The 19851-nt window shown below is 45.8% G+C and overlaps 2 protein-coding genes across 2 annotated transcripts; one reads left to right on the forward strand and one right to left on the reverse strand.

Moving 5' to 3' along the window:
* The first annotated feature begins 3250 nt into the window (after positions 1 to 3250).
* KCTD13 (potassium channel tetramerization domain containing 13) lies at positions 3251 to 15641 on the forward strand. Its single transcript, XM_081296987.1, has 6 exons — positions 3251 to 3693; positions 4934 to 5103; positions 12221 to 12310; positions 12396 to 12448; positions 13109 to 13304; positions 14976 to 15641. Exons 1-6 carry the CDS (start codon positions 3426 to 3428, stop codon positions 15210 to 15212), a joined length of 1014 nt encoding a protein of 337 aa, XP_081153113.1. The 5' UTR covers positions 3251 to 3425; the 3' UTR covers positions 15213 to 15641.
* Positions 15642 to 15864: 223 nt separating this feature from the next.
* On the reverse strand, positions 15865 to 19702 carry ASPHD1 (aspartate beta-hydroxylase domain containing 1). The gene is made up of 3 exons (XM_081296986.1): positions 18671 to 19702; positions 16758 to 16871; positions 15865 to 16160 (listed from the first exon to the last, which is right to left on the reverse strand). The coding sequence occupies exons 1-3, from the start codon at positions 19548 to 19550 to the stop codon at positions 16051 to 16053; spliced, it is 1104 nt and encodes a 367-aa protein (XP_081153112.1). The 5' UTR covers positions 19551 to 19702; the 3' UTR covers positions 15865 to 16050.
* Positions 19703 to 19851: the final 149 nt, after the last annotated feature.

Consider the following 19851-nt stretch of genomic DNA (forward strand, 5'->3'; position numbering starts at 1 on the left):
GAAAACAAATCAGATTGTGAGATGCTAATTAGTTGCCCAATCCTGGAGCAGTTAACATCCCTGCAAGAAACAAACTGAATGAAGGAAATAAAGAAAGAGAAGAGATGTGGCTCAATGGTAACACAGGTTTATTCAGGACAAACCTGCAGATGGGGGCCCAATGGAGACTAAGACCCATTTTCCACTTACAGCCTACAATAGATATAGGGGAGTGAGTGAAGAGGGACTTTTTGCCCACTGCTGGGGGACTGACTCCTTGTGGTGTTGGCCATCATAGGGAACCAGGTGTTTTTCAGAATTTCAGTCCTAGATTACAATTGTTTTGGGTTTAGGTCAGGTTGAGTCAGAGGACCATGAAGTGATTTTCATTCTTTTTTTTTTTTAATTTTTTAAATATTTATTTTTTAGTTTTTCGGCGGACACAACATCTTTGTTTGTATGTGGTGCTGAGGATCGAACCTGGGCCGCACGCACGCCAGGCGAGCGTACTACCACTTGAGCCACATCCCCAACCCATGATTTTCATTCTAAGATGAAGGATATGTTTCAAAATGATGTTACCTCTGTCAATTTCTTCCTAACAATCCCCCCAGCTTCTTAGACAAATAGTGTTTGATCACCAGAGACTGAACATTTGTAATGCCCTTAGACATCCAGGGCCACACACTTGTCCATTCAGTTTAGACTTTTCCTCTTATAGATGAACAACATTCAAAACACTAGACAAGCAGATAAACTATAAGAACAGGTATAGAAGCCCAGAAGAGTTTCATCAAGGAAAAGTAAAAATCTGATAACCAAAAAAGTCCAGTGAGACCTTACTCCAAGGGAGAAAAACAGAAACAAAATAAACCCAATGCTTAAGGATCCCAACCAAATATCAGAGCTAAATTCAGCAAGATTCACCTCTAAGCCATGAGCAGAATGGTGCCTCAAACAGAAACACAAGAGGTTTCAGCTGTGCAAGATCTTGTGTCGTGCTCCACGACTAAACACCTCAGGTCACTCCAAGTGAACTGGTCTGGCACGAAATAATCACACAGAGACAGAGAGGTACCTTTTTCTTTGGGTCCTGTGATGGCTCCTCTGACTTTAGGGGTCCATGGAAAGAGAGCGAGGAGCATGTGCTGAACCCTTTTTTGGGGGGAGAAAACATTCAAATGAGGCAAGGAGTAGGATTATTTTTTTTTAATTTAATTTTTTTAAAGAAGGAGGAGGAGGAAACAAAGGGAGGGAGGGAAGCCCAGGATTTATTTTTTTTTTAAGAGAGAGGACAGAGAGAGAGAATTTTTAATATTTATTTTTTAGTTCTCGGTGGACACAACATCTTTGTTGGTATGTGGTGCTGAGGATCGAACCCGGGTCACATGCATGCCAGGCGAGCGCGCTACCGCTTGAGCCACATCCCCAGCCCAAGGAGTAGGATTATAAAGAAACAGGTGAGTGTAGCTCAACCCCTCTGGGTGCCACCTACTCCTAGGGCCACTCCTTGTTATCCAAGCCAGGGAAAAGCCCAAGTCACAAGTCATGGCACTACTGAGCAATCTTTCAGATCCCCTTGGTGCATCAGACTTAAAGGGGCATGCATTTGGAGTGGCTCCCCGAAATCTTGTGCAGTCAATTGTATTTCACACACAATTATTAGAATTGAGGATTCCAGTCCAAGGTGGTGAGGGCTTGAGTAGAATTAAGGCGAACCTTCTATTTCTGAAAACGCCCCCTAGCGACAGGCTACCAGGAATGCATCCATAGTTGAACAAGGAAGTCTGCAAATGCTGGGGAACCACTGGGGTACCCCTTGCTGGACATCTCAGAAGAACATGTTTGAGGAGAATTATTATAGGATTTGGGCTCATGTTAGGTGACTTCATAGGTGGGTTCAAAAAGGGAGGGATTAAACTGGATGCTGTCAGGTAGCAGGGATAATTATTTTTTGTTATCTTGATAATTCTTATCTGTAAGATGGGAAGAATGAACCAGAGTTAACACCATACTAGGTAAAGCAAAAACAGTCACATTGTGAGAGAGGGAGTTGTGTTTGGTCATTTTTGTGATTTGGACAATATTTTTGTTTTGGGTTCACACATATTATGAAATTTTCTTTTTCTTGGTCTATCAGTCAGAATGTGACCTTGTCTGATGCTGGTGTTTTGTGAAATTCTGCTCAACCGGACAACACCACAGCTTCACCCTTGGTGCCAAGCCAGCTCACAGCAACACCAAGGCTTGTGGAGGGGGAGTGAAAGCCAGCTCTCAGCTGTTAGGAGCTGGGTTTTTTTTTTTTTTTTTTGTCTTTTTCACTATTACACTTGAAAAGCCAGAATTGACAACCTCTTCTGGCAGAACATGAGCTCTCCATGTTACAACATGCCCATTTCTCTCCAATCATTGACCCACTTCACTCGTTTCCACTCTTGTCTACTGAAAACGTTTAAATTTGCATCCCTCGCTAAATGGGAAAAGAACCAATTAAGCCCAGGGAGAAATGACTGGCCTAGGATCTCCCAGTGAACTGGTGGAAGGACTGTGGATTTCCCTCCAGCAAAACCCTTTGCTATACATTAACCCTCTGAGGTATCAGCCTCTAAACAGGTCATTTAAAAATACTTCTCACCACTTTATCTACAGTGGATTCCTATCTTACTGCTTCTTTCTTTCATGACTTTAGCTGGGATTCTAAGATCTTTGCTCAGTTGCTCCAGCCACCCCTGACATTCTCTCTGCTCCTCCAGTTCACCAGGCGTGATCACTGTATTTAATCTTCTCTCTGCCTGGACTCTCTTCCCTCTCATTTCCACCCGGCTATTTCTCCTCAGCTAACATTGAGAGCATCACCTGCTCAGCCACACCTTCCATCCTTGGCGCACTAGTACCACTGCTACCTCCTCTGGGATCTCCCAGCCCTTGGCCTCCTTTGAGAGCTTCCCTTGAATTTCTGTTGGCTGTTCTCACAGTCAGCCAAAGGCATCGGGGCTGCAGACAGGAAACCTTGCCCAGTGCCCTGCCCACTCTGGGCTTCAGTGAGCAGAGACCCAATCATGGGTCGTAGGAATTCGCCTTCAACATCCACAGCGTGCAGAGGCCAGGCGCCCCCTCCGTCTAGACTCCGGGACCTGCGGTCAGAGCGCCCCTGGCACTGCCAGGCCAGCCTCTGTCAGCACGTGACCGGCCAACGCCCCCAACTGCGCGGACTCCGCACTCGTGGCCCCGCCCTGCGCCAGGGGGTGGGGCCTATGCGCGCCTGCGCAGCTGCTCGGCTTCCGGGTGGCTGGAGCGCTAAGAGGCGGAGGGCCAGAGTTGCAGGGTAGCGGCTTAGAGTGGGCGTGTTTGCCTAGAGCTCCGACCAGGGGGCGGGGGTCCGGGGTCTTTAGAAGCTAGAGACAGCGGGCGGAGAGGGCCTGGGATTTCCGCCACCGCCACCTGGCATGTCGGCCGAGGCCTCCGGCCCGGCGGCGGCCGAGGCCTCCGGCCCGGCGGCAGCCGAGGCCCCATCTCTAGAAGTCCCTAAGCCCTCGGGTTTGGAGCCTGGCTCCGCCGCTTACGGTTTGAAGCCCCTGACCCCGAACAGCAAGTACGTGAAACTGAACGTGGGTGGCTCGCTGCACTACACCACGCTGCGCACCCTCACGGGACAGGACACCATGCTCAAGGCCATGTTCAGCGGCCGCGTGGAGGTGCTCACAGACGCCGGAGGTATGCGCGCCACCCTTTCACGTGCCCCCCCCGCCCCGCCATCCCCCAGATTCCCAAATCCCTTTCCTCCAGTTTTCATGGCCAAATCTCGTCATGTCCGTTCTCTAGCCTCACTGTAGTCCAGTCAGTTCGTTCTCATCTCCCTCCAGTCCCCGCTTCCCGTCGTATTTCTCTTTTCTCATTCAAAATATCCTCCTGCCCCAGTCTTTTATCCCTAGCAATAACCAACTTTTATGGAATCCCTAACCCTGCCAGGCGCTGTGGTCAGTGATTCAACATGTCCCTTCCTAGTCGTTGTTATCGATTCTTCTACCCTTCATTCCTCAAAAGACTTGGGGACCAACCATCTGCCAGCAGTACCCCTTCAGGCAACCTCCATCAGTTTCTTCCAACTTGCTTAGTGTTTTGTTCCCTTCTCTTCTTCCGAACCGCTAACAGCCAGCCTGGAGAAGTGGGAGATCTTGGCCGCCTCTCTGTTCCCCTAACGCAAGTTCCTGTACACGGAGGAGTCATCTGTAAATGCACTGTAGAAGGAGAAAGCTGCTTTGAGTTTGTCCAGGACAGCAGAGTGTAGGGTGGACAGTCTTGGCATGTGAACTTTATCTTCTTGGAGTGTTGCATTTAAGTTTGAGACCCATATGCCCTTAGTAGAACCTTGAAGTTTGCAGGAAAAATAAAAATTTGGGAGGAGTTCAGCCTTTAACTACTAAAAGTGAAGAATTCGTTTATTCAGTAAGTATTTGCAAAGTACCAGTTACTCCTGGAGACCCTTTGGTAAAGGAATCTGACAAGATCAGTCTTATGGAGTTTGCTTTTTTTTAATATTTATTTTTTAGGTGTAGATGGACACAACACAATGACTTTATTTTTATGTGGTGCTGAGGATCCAACCGGGCCACACCTGTGCTAGGCAAGCGGTCCACAGCTGAGCCACAATCCCAGCCCCTGGAGTTTACTTTTTGGGGAGGGGGTAGGGAGAGTCCAATAAGCAAGTAAACAATAAAATGTATGTATATAATCACAGTTAATAAGTCCTATGAATAATTTAAAATTTAAAATGTTAGTGAAGGGAAGTAGAGGGTAGGGGTAGATATTTTAATTAAATAAAATGGTCAGAATCAACACCAGGGGTTATTGATAAGATGAGAACTTTGTCATGATGAAAGCCTTCAGAAAGATTTGTTAGCTCTAGGGACCCCAGCAAAGCCATCCTTTTTCCTGTGTCTGCCTACCCCACTAGGTTGGGTGTTGATTGACCGGAGCGGCCGCCACTTTGGTACTATCCTCAACTACCTGCGGGATGGGTCTGTGCCACTTCCTGAGAGTACCAGAGAACTGGGGGAGTTACTAGGAGAAGCCCGCTACTACCTGGTACAAGGCCTGATTGAGGACTGCCAGCTGGCACTACAGGTGAGGGTCTTCCCCTACTCCTCAGTTCCTATGTCCATGTGCCTCTGAGAGTTGCCCAGGCATTTGGCTGTTAGGCAGGAAAATGGAGATATAGGGTCTGCCCTGGAGAGCCTGGCTCTGGCTGGCAATAACCCCAGAGAATATGGGAGTGTGATCCTCTTCATCCCTGTTTCCTCAAGCACAGTCCCCTCACCACCTCATGGCAGGACTGTTGCAATGATAAATACCTGCTCTCTACTTCTTGCTGGTCCTTCCCAGACAATCCAGCTATTTAACCACCTAAGTAATTTATCCTTGAACACAACCCCCATATATTTTCCTCCTTGCTCAGAAGTTCTGTGCCACTGGGGAAAACATATAAATTTAAATTGGAATATAATAAACTCCATGATCTGGTCCTATCCTGGGAGGCAGCATTTTCCCATGTCTCCTATCTCCCTAGGGTTTGTTTTTGTCAAATTAAAGCTACAGAGCTGCATCTGCTGGGCTCCATTTCTGCGGATCCCTTAGGGATCTGAGAACAGGGCTTGGAAAGCACAGTCAGGACCCAGAGGGGTCCTTGTCACCTCTGCCGCAGCTAATTGAGCAACCTTGAGCAAGTCAGTTCCTACTGCTGGTACTCTGTCTCTGTGTCCCAAAAGATAGTCAGGAAAAATAAGTACAGTGTAATGAGTTTTATATAAAGCCTTTTATTCTGTTTAGTTTTAACAATGTTAAAATGTCTTATCTTTTATGATACAATAATAATAGGAGATTATAAGAGTTTCTCTTTTATGCCCTTTATAGATTAAAAAGTAGTGAATAACTTTCTCTTATCTCAGGGAATATTTACTGCTTCTTGAAATTCAAAGGTATAAAATCCCTTTGAACGATATCCATGGTTTTCAAACTTTTTGACTGTAGCCCATAGGGGGGAAAAATACTTTATATACTCATTCATGTAACTGAAATAAGAGTGTTATGAAAGGATACTTTTAGTGAAATGTACTTGGATATATTGTTTCTTTCCTTTTCTTCCTTCCTTTCTTCTTCCTTATTCCTTCTTTCTTTTTTAATACAGTTTGAGACACATTAAACTTATTTCATGACCCATTAATGAGTTACCACTTGGCAATTGGAATAACATTAAACTAGATCTTAGAAATACATTCCTGCTCTATAATTTTAAACTGAGCTAATGTTATTGTATATCCACTATGCAATGGGAAGGATTTTGCTATGTGGTTGTGTGTACATTTTGTACCCTTGGTTGACATAAGAGAAACATGAGGTCAATGAGCAACCAAGGTCAATGAGCCAGTAAGCAGCAGAGCTCAGATTCACCCCCGGGTTTTCTAACTCCTAAATGCTTTTCCTTCATGCTCCATCTGCCTCCTTTCTAGGTTTTCTGAGGACCCCTCTCAGCTCCACCCCCTACAGCTCAGCACACTCCTCAGGGTATGGCACACAGTCATCATTGGTCTCTGCAAATCTTTTCTCTTTTTAGTTTTTCCTCATCATTCCCAATCACCTACTCACTTCCCTTTTCCTCAGGAGTATCCATCCATTTCTGATGTTTTGATAACATACGCTTGGATTATATTTGTTCCCTGGAAAAGCTAAAGCATTATTGGTATATACATTTTAAATTTTCATAAGTGGCATTGAGTAGTGGTTTGTGTTGTTTCATAGTTTTTCATTCAACACTTGTTTTTTTTTAAATCTATTCATACTGTTGCATGTACATCTAGTTCTTTGCTTCTAACAGCTGCACAGGAATCTGTGGTGTTCGCTTGCTATCTTTTATTTATACATTCCCCTGAGGTTGGAGACCTAGATTGTCCCCACAAATAGTGCCACTGTGAGTATCCTTGTACATGTCCCCTTTCGCTCCTGTGCCAGAGTTTCTTGTGATTGTAGCTGAAAGAATTACTGGGACATGGAACATATGCAATCTGAGTTTCAGTAAATATTGTCAGATTGCTCTCCCAAATGGTTCTAGTGCTTTATTCTCATGATCTTCAGTGCATAAGAAATCCCATTTGTTCAAATTCTCAACACGTGGCATCCTCCTTTCTAATTTTGCCAGTCTGATGGATATAGAGTGATCTCATTCCACTTTGCATGCCTCTTGATTACTAATGAGATTGAGCATCCTTTCATATACATACTCACTAGCTTTTTTGGTGTCACTCTTCTGTAAATTGCTTATTCATATTCTTTACCAAATTTTCTAGCGAGTCTCCTGTCTTTCTCTTGTTGCTTAGCAGGAGATCCTTGCATATTTTAGTTTAGTTCCTAGGGAAAATTAAGCCCTATTATGTAATGGCATGTATTACACATGCTCTAAGGCATGTTATAAATGAACTTTTCTTCTAAGCATCTAGGATAGTACTATTTTTCTGTCATGCTTTAGAGGATTCAGAAAATAACACAAATTATTTTCCAGGTTTTTAGATTTACATAAGAAACCCATCTAGATAATAATTTGTAGTCAATTTTAGATATTGTCAGTATTTTCTCTTAGAATGTCACCTGTCTGTAGCATCTGGTGTTGATTTTTTTTAAATTACAAATAACCACTCATTATATTTAAAGCAGTATTTATAATATCAATTGTAGAACTTTAGTAAACACAGATAACCAAAAAAATATGAGCAACAGTTTTTTTCCAGGTCTTTTGGGTGTGTGTTGTGTGCATGCAAAATGTGTGTCTCTGCCACAATAAGATCGTGCTGTGTGTACTGTTTTATAATCTGCTTTTTAAAATTATTAATAATTGCCATCTTTCTGTATCAATAAAGTTTTTATGTAACATCCAGGGCATATTCCAGTTTCTCCAGTTGTTCCAGAAATGTTTTTATACCTGGTTAATCCAAACCAGAATCCAGTTTAGATCCTCACATTGCATCTGGTTATCATGTTCTGTAAGTCTTGTCCAATCCAAAACAGTCCTTTTTTCTCATGATGCTGACTTACTAGAGACTGCCAGTTGTCCTATACAATGGACCTGCTTATCAAACCTGCCTGATTATTCTCTCCTGATATCATTGTTGTGTTACCCAGCCCTGTCTTGAATTTCCTGTAAATTGAACCATAAATTTTAAGGCTTGATACTAAGCATTTTGGTTAGAATACCTTATAGGTATGTTATATATTTCATATTTGGCTACATCAAAAGATCCATAACATTGCTTATATGAGCCCTCATTAATGTTGCTCATAATTGGTCCCTGGATTTGGGTATTGGTTTGATTCTTTTATTATGTTTACTTTCCTTGTTGCCAACTGTGAAGCCATCTGTATGATATTATTTGGGCATTACAGGGAGCAATTACCTATCAACAGTAGACCAATTGATAAACCTTGCCTGAATCAATAATTTTATTATGGTTGTAGAATAGTTATAATTCTATCATTTCTTCAACATTATTCCATGGGGATTACTTACCAAGTTGTCTTCCATTGTCAACTGAGACATTCTTGACATTAATGTAGACAAATTATCTTTTTTTTTTTTTTTTGCTTAGTAGTATATTTTACTTATTTAAGATATAAGAAGTTTTTTCCTGTACTACATTTTTTATTAGCTTGTGTAATTCTGTTTTTATAGTTTCATATATGGACCTTTTACTCTTGGTAGTGCACTCAGTTTTTAAAATGTGAGTTATGAAGGGATGTGACTCTTTTTTTTTTTTAATCCTCCATAGAGTAAGCTAGTTTTCCTCTCCCATACTAAGTAGGGCTAACATGTACCAAATAGATTGTTGAAGGGATATGGTGTGACTTTTAAAGCTAGGACATAAAAGGCATTACTACTTCTTCTGCGCCTCTCTTGGATCATTTATTCTGGGAGCCAGACATTTTGTGAATCACTCAAGCAGCCTTCAGGAGATCCACTTGGTAAGGAACTGATGCTTCTTGCCAACCACCAGCACAAACCTTCAGCCATCTGGATGAACTATCTCGGAAGCAGATACTCCAGGCCTGGTCAAATCTTCAGATGACATACCCTAGCCAACATCTAAACTATAACTTCATGAAAGACCCTGAACCAGGACCACCCACCTAGGCCAATCTTTAATTCCTGATTCATAGAAAGTATAAGGATTAATAAATGTTTATTTTAAGCTGCTAAGTTTGTAGTAATTTTTACCCAGCAAGAGATACAGATTTTGGTTCCTGGAGTAGGGCATCTGCTATAAGAAAAACTTCAAATGTGGAAGTAGCTTTAGAACTAAGAAGTAGGGAGGAATTCAAAGGACTGAGGATAATGTTAGTAAAAACCTAAAGAGCTTTGAAGAGTTTGTTAATAGAAGATCGATGACGGTGAGGCGGCAGCAGTGAGGGCTTAACAGTTATTGTTCTTGGAAACTAATGGAAAGTTATTTACTAGTTATATACTCCCAGAAAGCTTAGCAACCTTGTCTCTGGTAATTTAGAAAGTAGAAAATATACCTAGAGAACTTGGTTATCTAGTTACGGAGGTTCCCAGATAGAATGCTAAAGGTACCACCTAGTTTCTTATTGCTTATGGTAAAACAGAAGAGGAGAGAAAACCTAAAGAAAAAGCAGTGGAACAGCAACAAAAAAAAAAAAAAGCCATAAATTGTTTGATTTAGAAATTCCCAGCCTTCTAAATAATAAATATGTTCAAGTTAAACTGCCAGGCAAAGATTAAAAACAGGGTGTTCTCAGGAAAACATGGTCTAAAGATGAACCGGGAATGGGATTATAAAGTCCTTTGACTATAAAATTCTCAGAAATATCCAAGAAGATGCCTCGGAGAATCATTTGATAAATAATAGCACTTCTAAGAAGTGCTTAGGATGTTGTCCCTCAGGAGTCAGCACAAGCCTAAAGTAGAGAAGGGCATATCTTACAGATTTGTGAGTATGGCTTTTTTCTTGGGAAGCAAACCCCAAGACTTATAAGATGATAAGTATTAAAGATAATTATATTGACAGAAACACTACTAGCTTGGATCAAAAGGGACAGAGACAGCAAAAGAAGAGGCCTTTGGACTCCCAAACTTCCACAGGCAGGAAGTAGGCTGAGGAAACTATGGAGCTGCAAACATCTTTCATGGAAAAGGAAGGCTGACTCAGCATAGGAGCCTGGAGAATTGTTTCTGAACAAGGGTAGGCATTAAAGAATTCCTAGCCTGTGTCCAAAGGAATCACAGAATCTCTAGGACCAGGAATTTCTCTGTGCCTTCTGTTTCCCCTGCCCCCTTTTGAACAAGAGTGTCCCCCATGGTCATCCTGTGCCTGTTTGGCCATTGCATATTGAGTATGTGGAGGAGATAATTTATTTCTTATTCCCAAGTCTTTAGGGAAAGTCCTTCAGGAGCTATATTTAGGGAATTATACCCAAGTAGCCTCATCCCCACCCAGACCTGATTGAGATGTCAGCATTCTGTACTTTGAGTTGATGCTGTAATGGGATGAGACTTTGAGGGATGTTGGGAAGGGGCAAATGGGTTTTGCATGTGAATCATCAGAGGGTGGGCTTTGCAGCCAACCTCCAGGGCAGCCCCAGTGATTCTTATCCTCAAGTAGTCATTCCTTGTGTCACCTCCTTGCACCTTGAGTAGGGCTCATGAATCTGTATCAGGTCAATGAGGCTTCCACCTTGCTCTTGCTTGGATTATTTGCTCTGGAGAAGCCAGCTGCTATGTTACGAGGATTCTCAAGCAAACCAGTAGAGAGGTCCATAAGGCAGGAGTTGGGTGTTTCCTGCCAACAACTGTTACCAGCCATACAAGAAAGCTTCCTCAGAAATGGATCCTCTAGAGGGAATCCTCTTCAGATGCCAGTAACTCCTGCTGATCACAACCATGTGAGAGAACTCATGCCAGAATGGTTTGGTGAAGCCACTTCTGAATTCCTGACTTATGCAAACTGAAATAATGAATACATTTGTTAATTGAGGCTGCTAAGTTCGTGGGCAGTTTGTTCAGCAATAAGTAACTAACGTACTCTCCATACTTACCCCCTCTCATCTGTGGTGTCCTTTTTCAAATATCAGTTCTCATACACACCAGTCTGTTTCTGAGCAGTCTATTGTGTCCCATTTGTTTTTTACTTCTGCGCCAGAACTGCTCTTTTAAAAAACTAACCCTGAGGCAGGTGACATGGTACATGCTTTAATCCCAGCAATTTGGGAGCTGAGAAAGGAGGATCACAATTTCAAGGCCAACCTTAGCAATTTAGCAATGACCAGTCTCAAAAAATAAAAGGGGAAGGGTGTTCAGTGATAAAGTGCTCTGGGTTCGATCCCCAGTACTTCCCCCCACTCCCTGAAAAAAATTTGACTCTAGTTTTAGACTTTTATTCCATTTACATTTTGTTTTATTTATTAATTCACTTACTTATTTTGAGGTGGGGTCTTGTCACGTTGCCCAGGCTGGTCTTGAACTCCTGGTCTCCTGCCTCAGTCTCCCAAGTTACTGGGACTACAGCATATGCTACTGCACCAGCCTTCCATATTAATTTTGAAGAAGCCGTAGGGGAAAAAATAGGGAAATTGGTTGAGCACCATAGCGCACGCCTCTAGTCCCTGTGACTCAGGAGGCTGAGGCAGGATTACAAGTTTAAGGCCAGCCTAGCAACTTAGTCCCTAAAGCAACTTATCAAGACTCTGTCTCAAAGGATACAAAGCGCTAGGGATGTGGCTCAGTGGTTAAGCAAACAGGAGGCTGCTTTAGCCAGGGCCCTTAGTAAGCAGGGCTGGCACTGTGAAGAGGCACCTTTGAGCCAAGATGTGAATAGTACAAAGCAGCCAACAGTGCAGGCAGCAGAGTGGAAACCCAGGGCCAGGATGGACACAGCTGGAAGCATGAAGGACCAAGGCAGGCAGCAGAGCCAGCAGAGATGGGATCCTGCACAGCCTGGTGGACACCGAGTCTGGATTTTTCTCCTGCCCAGGGCCACAAGCAGCATTTATTTATTTATCTATCTATCTGTCTGTCTATTTTTGGTGCTGGGGATTGAACCCAGGGCCTTGCACATGCAAGGCAAGTACTCTACCAACTGAACTATATCCCCAGCCCACACAAGCAGCTTTTGAAGGCCTTTAAGTGAAGGAGCAAATGACCTCTGGTTATATTGTTAACCACCTTCCACTTCTTCCCCAGCAAAAAAGGGAGAACCTGTGCCCGCTGTGCCTCATCCCCACGGTGACATCTCCCCGGGAGGAGCAGCAGCTCCTGGCCAGCACCTCTAAGGTGAGGCCCCTGAGCTCTGTGGGGTGGAGGCTTAGGGCCTCTCCCTGCAGCCTGATCCCATCCTTCTCCTCCTCTCCCCCAACAGCCCGTGGTGAAGCTCCTGCACAACCGCAGTAACAACAAGTACTCCTATACCAGGTGATAGCTGTGGTGGGGCAGGGTGTGTGTGTTCACATGCAAACCAGGCAAAACCCTGGGGTGCACAGCTCTGCTGCGGGTCCAAAGGGAAGGCTATGGCCACACGGGGGCAATAAGGACGCCTGCCTCAGTGCACATTCCAGCTCTGCCACTTGCCCACTGGGTACTTTGAGCAGATCATCCCCCATTCAGAGCTTCAGTTGTATCCTCAGTACACAGAGGTTTAGATGAGGACTACATGATGGCTGTCATGGACTAAGTGCTGATTTTCAAACCAGATTTCTCTAAGTGCTCTGTTAACTTAGACAACTCTCCCACTGTTTTGAGGTAGGTGTTGTGAACTCCATTGACAGATGAGGAGATTGAGGCACCAAGAGGTGTTAAGTAACTTGCCTAGTGTCAGTCAGTTAAAAAGTGGCAGAGCTGGGTGCCTGATGTGGTAGCTTGGTGAAGCAGCCTGGCTCAAGAGCCTACATGGGGAGCTGAATGGCTATGCTTGCTGGGATTTACCCAGCAAATGCTATTTCCCTTTTGAGGCCTGTTTGGCTGGAAGATCCTGCAGGGCAGAACCAGAGTGCCTTCAGGAGGGGGGGCGGAGCAGGAAGGGGAAGCCAGTCATACTGAGGCCTTGCTGCCCCCCCCCCCCAACCTGGTCCTCAGCACTTCAGATGACAACCTACTTAAGAACATCGAACTATTTGACAAATTGGCCCTGCGCTTCCACGGGCGACTGCTCTTCCTCAAGGATGTCCTGGGGGATGAGATCTGCTGCTGGTCTTTCTACGGGCAGGGTCGCAAAATCGCCGAGGTGTGTTGCACCTCCATTGTCTATGCCACGGAGAAGAAGCAAACCAAGGTCAGAGGGGTTCCAGGACTGGTCAGGGAGGCATGAGGGTGGGTAGAACCAGGACCCTGGACAGAGACAGCTTAGCTGATGGGGCAGGGAGAGTCCTTCAGTTGGAGTCAGGGGCCAGAGTTCTGGGGCCTTGGCTGTTTAACTTGGGCAGGTCATCTTACTTCAGTGGTCACTTTCTCTCCCTGTAAAATGAGGGTGTTGGTTTAGAGCAGGGTTGTCTTCTGTGCTGAGAATTGAACTTGGGGCATCTCATAGAGCAGGGTTCTTAACCTCTGCATCCCCGGCAATAGTTTGCAGGTTTGGATGTGTGTACATTTTTCTGTCTAGAAAGTCCATGGTTGTCTTTATTATTTCAGAAGAATCTATTACCCACAAAAGTTTCTTAAAACCTAAGGACCACATGGTCTCTTGGAACACATCTGAGTTTGTAGATTCTGAGCCATGAACATGACAATCATCAGCAAATGTTTCTCAAGCACCTGCTCTGCACTAAACACTGCCCTAGACTCGGAAACGCAGAGGAGGATAAGCTGAGTAATGAGCAAGCCCTTCTTCACCTGTTCCTTCTGAACTTAATATGAGGCTATGCCCTGGGTACTCCCCAAAGCCACTTCACACCTCCCACCTCTGCACACATTCTTTTTGGAATTTTTTTTTCCCTGTCCCTTTCCACTTAATGAACCTGTACCTAACCATTAAGACCCAAGCCAAGCATCATTTTCCTTGGGACACCTTTGCTCATGAACTTTGAATCCAACCATCTCAAAGTTGGTCACACTCCCTTCTTAGCTGGAGATAGCATTTATGATAGTGTATGGGTGTGGAAATGGGGGCTGCTTCAGTGGCCAGGCAATTCTTTGCCCTTTTTTTTTCCTGTCTCCCCAACACTAGCCTGGCCCTTGTCACACAGGTAGGAAACATTGATGGAATGCATGAGTGAATGAATGACTCAGCTTCTTGAAGGTTTCTTCTACAATTGGGAAGAAAGGAAGATAAACCAATAATTAGAATACAACTTGTTCAGAGCTATGTACATTATATCCTTCCAAGGCCACACGAGTGGAGTACCCCAACAACTTGACTTTGTTTCTGTGTACTTCTGTTCATCACTCTGCCTCAATGGCATTGGCCTTCTGTTGATCTTTGAATAATCCACTAGGCATACCACTGACCTGGGTGCCATTGCCACTCCCCAGCCTGCTTTCTCTAGCTATCCCTGGTCTGCCTCCCTCCCCTGCTTTGGTTAGATATACCCTCCAGTGATATCCCTAAACTCCCTCTTGAAAGATGTCACACTGGCCATGGCCAATCTCCTTCCCTTTTCTTGATGTGTTTTTGCATAACATTTGTCATCATCTGACTTAGGTTATGTTTTGAGTGTATGTCTGAGTCCTCCTCCTAGAATGGAGACATGCCAAGGGCAGGCACTTTTGTGTTCTGTTCGCTGTCATTCCCCATTCCTATAACAGTACCTAGTGTAGTGCAGTCCCTCATTAGGCTTCAGAGCTTGGAGTATGAGTTTGCCAGGTAAAGAAGTTGCAGAGGGGACAGTCCTCACCCGAGAACCTGACTGCAGAGGCTGGGAGGCACATGGGTGCAGGAGCAGTGGGGGACAGGGACTATGGGACTGGACCAGAGGGTAGGAGTGGGGAGATTGATGGCCTTTTGCAGGTGGAATTCCCAGAGGCCCGGATCTTCGAGGAGACCCTGAATATCCTCATCTATGAGACTCCCCGGGACCCAGACCCAGCCCTCCTTGAGGCCACAGGGGGTGCATCTGGAGGTGGTGGGGCAGGCCGAGGGGAAGATGAAGAGAACCGAGAGCACCGTGTCCGCAGGATCCACGTCAGGCGCCACATCACCCACGATGAGCGTCCTCATGGCCAACAGATTGTTTTCAAGGACTGACTTTTGACCCTTCCCCTGGCATTTGACCCTTCCCCTGCCTTCCTCCTGGGACCCATCCATACCTCTTGTTTTTCTCCCGTCCCCAGACCTTTGCCCCGGCTCTGCTGGCCAAGTCGTGGGTCTTCTGTCCCTTCGTTGCATGGTACAGTTCACTTGCACCCTTTTCCGTTCATGTTCACTCACTGCTAACAGTTGTACATTCCAGCCCTTCCCCTCAGGCAGAGCCCTTCAGAAGGCCCCTCCTCCCCATTCTTGTCCTGCGATCTTTCCTTCACCAGATGGTTTAGAAGGACTTAGAATCCCCTTTCTCTTTTTTTAGTACAGTGTACACACCTAAGTGTTGAGCCAGTCCTTAGCAACATCCACCATGTTCTGAGCCACCTCCCACCATTGTGCAAGGTACTCTGCTTCCCTCCCTCCCTCCCTCCCCACCATTTTCCCTACCTCCTTAACTTTGTACTAGGCTGGCCTGGGCTGTTGCCAGCTTGGCTATCTTCTTGATCTGTTTCATATTATTTATTATTTTAATTTTATATTAAATTATTGGAATAAAGTTAAGTTGAAAGCCTGCTGCTGGTTCACCCAGGGAGAGGAATGGGGAGAAGGCTTGTGTTAGGTGATGCCTGGCTAGTTGTATGGCAGAAGGCAGGAGTTCCGCCCCAAGCCCTCCCTGAGGCTGGTAGCTGGGAAGGAAGTACACGGGAGTTAGGAAAGGGTTCAAAATTTATATTTCAGCACTTACTGGCCATCCACAGCCCCCTCCCAACCCTCGCAGAGGAGGTGGTCCTGGCTGCCACTAAAGCATCTCCAGCCAGGTGTCTGAAGGGAACACCTTCCTTCAAGGGTCTGGTGCGAAGACAAAGTCGAGGGCCTGACGTTCAGCCCCAGCCACGTTGGGGTGCCAGAGGTCCACAATGAAGACTACTCTAGGCCCATCTTCAGGGGAACCTAGGGCACATGAGGATAGAAACAGAACAGCAGCCGACATGAAGCACTCACTAGAGACTCAAAAGAGTATATAAGTGCCAACCCCTGTTCTAGCCCATGGTTATACAAAGCAACTAAGGTATAATAAGCTTAAGTGATTTTCCCAATATCTGACCCCAAAATGTAGAGGGAGGAGAGAAGCCCAGGTGATCCAAATCTGTGCTGTGAGCTATTTTGTATGCACCTCCGTTAACTTATTTAACCTGTGATTGCTTTATTAAAAAATAAAAAGGCAGTTTATAATCCCAGCAATTTGGGAGACTGTGGGAGGATCACAATTTGAAGGTCAGCCTCCACAACTTAGTGAGACCCTGTCTCAAATTTTTAAGGAAGTAGTGGTAGAGTGCCCCTGGATTCTATCCCCTGTACCAAGAGAGAAAAAAGGGGGGGGGCAGTTGCCACACAGGTGATTGGAGTTATGTGACTCTCTCAAGATCATGCAGTTGAGAATTAGTGGTGCTGGGACAGGAAGTCAGCTGGGCCTGATTCTGCAGCCCTCTAAGTCTCCTTCACTCTTCATCCTCACCCCCACCCTCAGCAGAGAAGAGGCCCCATTACCATTATGAGCCACTGTGTACAGGAAGGAGTCATCCACCAGGAGGCAGTGTCCCTCAGCCCAGCACTGGGGCTCACCCCCAACCACCAGCTCACAGCCAGAGGGGATCTTCACACCTGTGGGAACAGACCAGGCATTTAACTCCCCTGCTTCTGCCCAAGGTGCCCACTCTGCTCAGTCAGCAGATCTATAGGCCAGGTTCTGTGGTGGTCCCTCCTTGCTCTCTGGTTGGTGACTGGAGTATAATCAACAAAGCAATGGATGGAAGAAGTGCTAGGAGATCATGGAAGTGCTTCTGTGGGAAGCATAATCTTGTCATCTTTAGACAATAAAGAAAGCTTCCTGGAGCAAATGGCATCTCCTTCTTGGTTTCCTGACAATTCACCTCAAGAACCCACTATCTGCAGGCACAGTCTCCTCACAAGATACAACTAAGGAGTCCATCCTGGTCCAAGGATCATACAGTTGGGCATGGTGGAAAAAATGAGACCTACTTAAATGATGGACAATAGGCACGCATCCCAGAGGAGGCCCAGGATTTGAAAATACTCCCAAAGTCTGGGTAGGAGTCTTCTAGGCAATGATAAGGAGGAAGGCTTTCTAGGTTAGAAGTTCAACAGTATGTGATATCTGCCTGAATCAGCCAGAAAGCCTTCATGATTTACAGTATGGTGGGAGGAAGGAGAGGAAGGATCTGGACTTAGTCCTGAGGCCAGCCTGCCCCCAAAGTATAGGACACATCCAACTGGCTGTAAGGAGATGCTTTTGGGTGAAACAAGGTCATGGCATAAAGTAACAATCAGAAAGTTGATTTCCATTTTCTTTCAATCTTCAAAACATCAAAAAGAAAATCTCAAGAGGCTTGTGGCTCAGTGGTAGAGCACTTGCCTAGCACGTGTGAGGCCCTGGGTTTGATCCTCAGCACCATATAAAGATAAAAAAATAAAATAAAGGTATTGGGCTGGGGATGTGGCTCAAGCAGTAGCGCGCTCGCCTGGCATGCGTGCGGCCCGGGTTTGATCTTCAGCACCACATACAAAGATGTTGTGTCCGCTGAAAACTAAAAACAATAAATATTAAAAAAAGGTATTAAATCCATCTACAACTACAAAAAATATATTTAAAAAAATCTCAGGTTGGTGCTACTGGAACTTTAACACCTCACTAATACTGATACCTTTTCAATGAAGAAAATAGAGGCCCCAGGCTTGGAGTGACCTGAGTATTTAACTAAAATGTTTAAGACTTTCTTTTTTCTTTATTTATATTTTAATTATAGGTGGGCACAATACTTTATTTTTATGTGGTACTGAGTATTGAACCTGGTGCCTCCCACATGGTAGGTGAGCGCTCTACCTCTGAGCCACAACCCCAGCCCTCTTTTTTTTTTTTAATTTAAATTTTATAAGTACTTTCTATGTAGAGTAAGAAATACTGATGATCACTTACAATTCTATAAAGATTGCTTTTCATTAAATAATTAAAACCAAAGGTGGGAGGAGAGTCAATGTGAAGAAACATCATACTGGGGTTAAATAACTATGGTAGAGGTTATGAAGATGGTTTGCAGAGAAGTGAAACTCAGAAAATGTACTGTGGCTGGGTACCATAGTGCATGCCTGTAATCCCAGCAGCTGGGGAGGCTGAGGCTGGAGGATGGCAAGTTCAAAGCCAACCTCAGCAACTTAAACAATTTAACAAGACCCTATATCAAAATAAAATACAAAAAAAAAAAAAAAAGGACTGGGAATGTGGTTCAGTGGTAAAGTGCCCTGTGGGCAATAATGAATTATAGAAGATTCTGAGAAGAAAGGCATGAGGAAAATTCATAACAGAAAGGTTCATCAGCTGAGAATCGGGTCTGGATGAGGCATTGTAGAAGCAAGGAAGTTGTCTAAAGGCAGGATTTACTTACCCAGATGGCATCTAACCCGAGCGTTGGTGGGCCCACAGCGGCCCTCGAGCTGGGCCCCAGGTAGAAGGACAGAAAAGCCAGCATTGCCGAAGGTGTTGGCACTCATAAAGCTCCGCAGCCCTCTCAGTGCCCTATAGGCTCCCGGGCACCGTCGGCAGTTGCTGGGTTGGCACCGGCCTGCTTGGTACAGCAGGAGCTGGTAGCACCCAGGGGCTAGGGGTGGGGACCAGCCCCGAGGCAGAGGGGTAGTCCCTGAGAAGTCCCAGCTCACAGCCCCAAAGTCCCGCAAAATGGCAGGGAAGCTGCTTTCTAAGAGTTCCACATCATGCCGTTGGGCATCCCGTGGCACAAAGGGGGCTGAAGGCAGGTCTGGTAGAAAAAGCAGGCCTGGGCGCTGAATGCCCAGGACACCGGGCCCTCCTCCAGGGCCTGGGCCACCCTGAGCTGCCCGCCTCACCCTACCCATGCCAGCCCATGAGTAGCGCCTGGCATAGGCCCGAAGTCGACGGCTCACTAGGCCTTCTGCTCTGGGTCCTTCTCCAGGCTCCCCAGGGCTCCTTGGGCCTCGTCTGCCAACCTCAGGGCATCCCCTAGGCCCACCACTAACACCTCCAGCCTGGCTCCCAGCCCCCAGGGCCTGTATGTCTTGGGAACCCAGCCAGTAGCAGTACCAGAGGAACAGGGAAGTGAGGGCTCCGAGGAGCAAGGTAAGGGCTGAGGAGGCCAGGGGCAGAGGCCATGGAAGCATAACAGGCAGGGAGGCCCTGGCCAAGAGGCCTGGGGCATCTTCCAGACCCCAGTTTCCTGGTCCCCCCAGCTCTCCACCTGGCCCCTCAATGGCTGCTTCCTGGTCCCCCGCTGGGCAGTTTCCCTTCCACATGCCCTTTCCTGGTTCGTTGGCCTCTCTGATGTCTCCTCTCTACTTTGCACCTCTCTCTCCCCTCCTTCAGGTGCTAGGAGCCTCCTAGCTCGCTCTCCCCTCTCCTCTTACCTCTCCTTCCTCCATTCAGTTGTCTCCCCTCCCTCTATCGCTCTCCTTCCTTCTCCTCTATCGCCCTTCTCTCCCTCTCTCTTCCTTCTCCTCGGGCAGTCTCCTCTCCCTCTGCCTTTCTCCACCCTCAGTCTTCCACTCTCCCCTCTTTTCTTCTTCCTCCACCCCCGCTCCTTCTTTAACTCGCCCT

This window comes from Spermophilus citellus (genome assembly GCF_964194105.1).
Source record: "Spermophilus citellus genome assembly, chromosome: 6".
Classification (NCBI taxonomy): domain Eukaryota; kingdom Metazoa; phylum Chordata; class Mammalia; order Rodentia; family Sciuridae; genus Spermophilus; species Spermophilus citellus.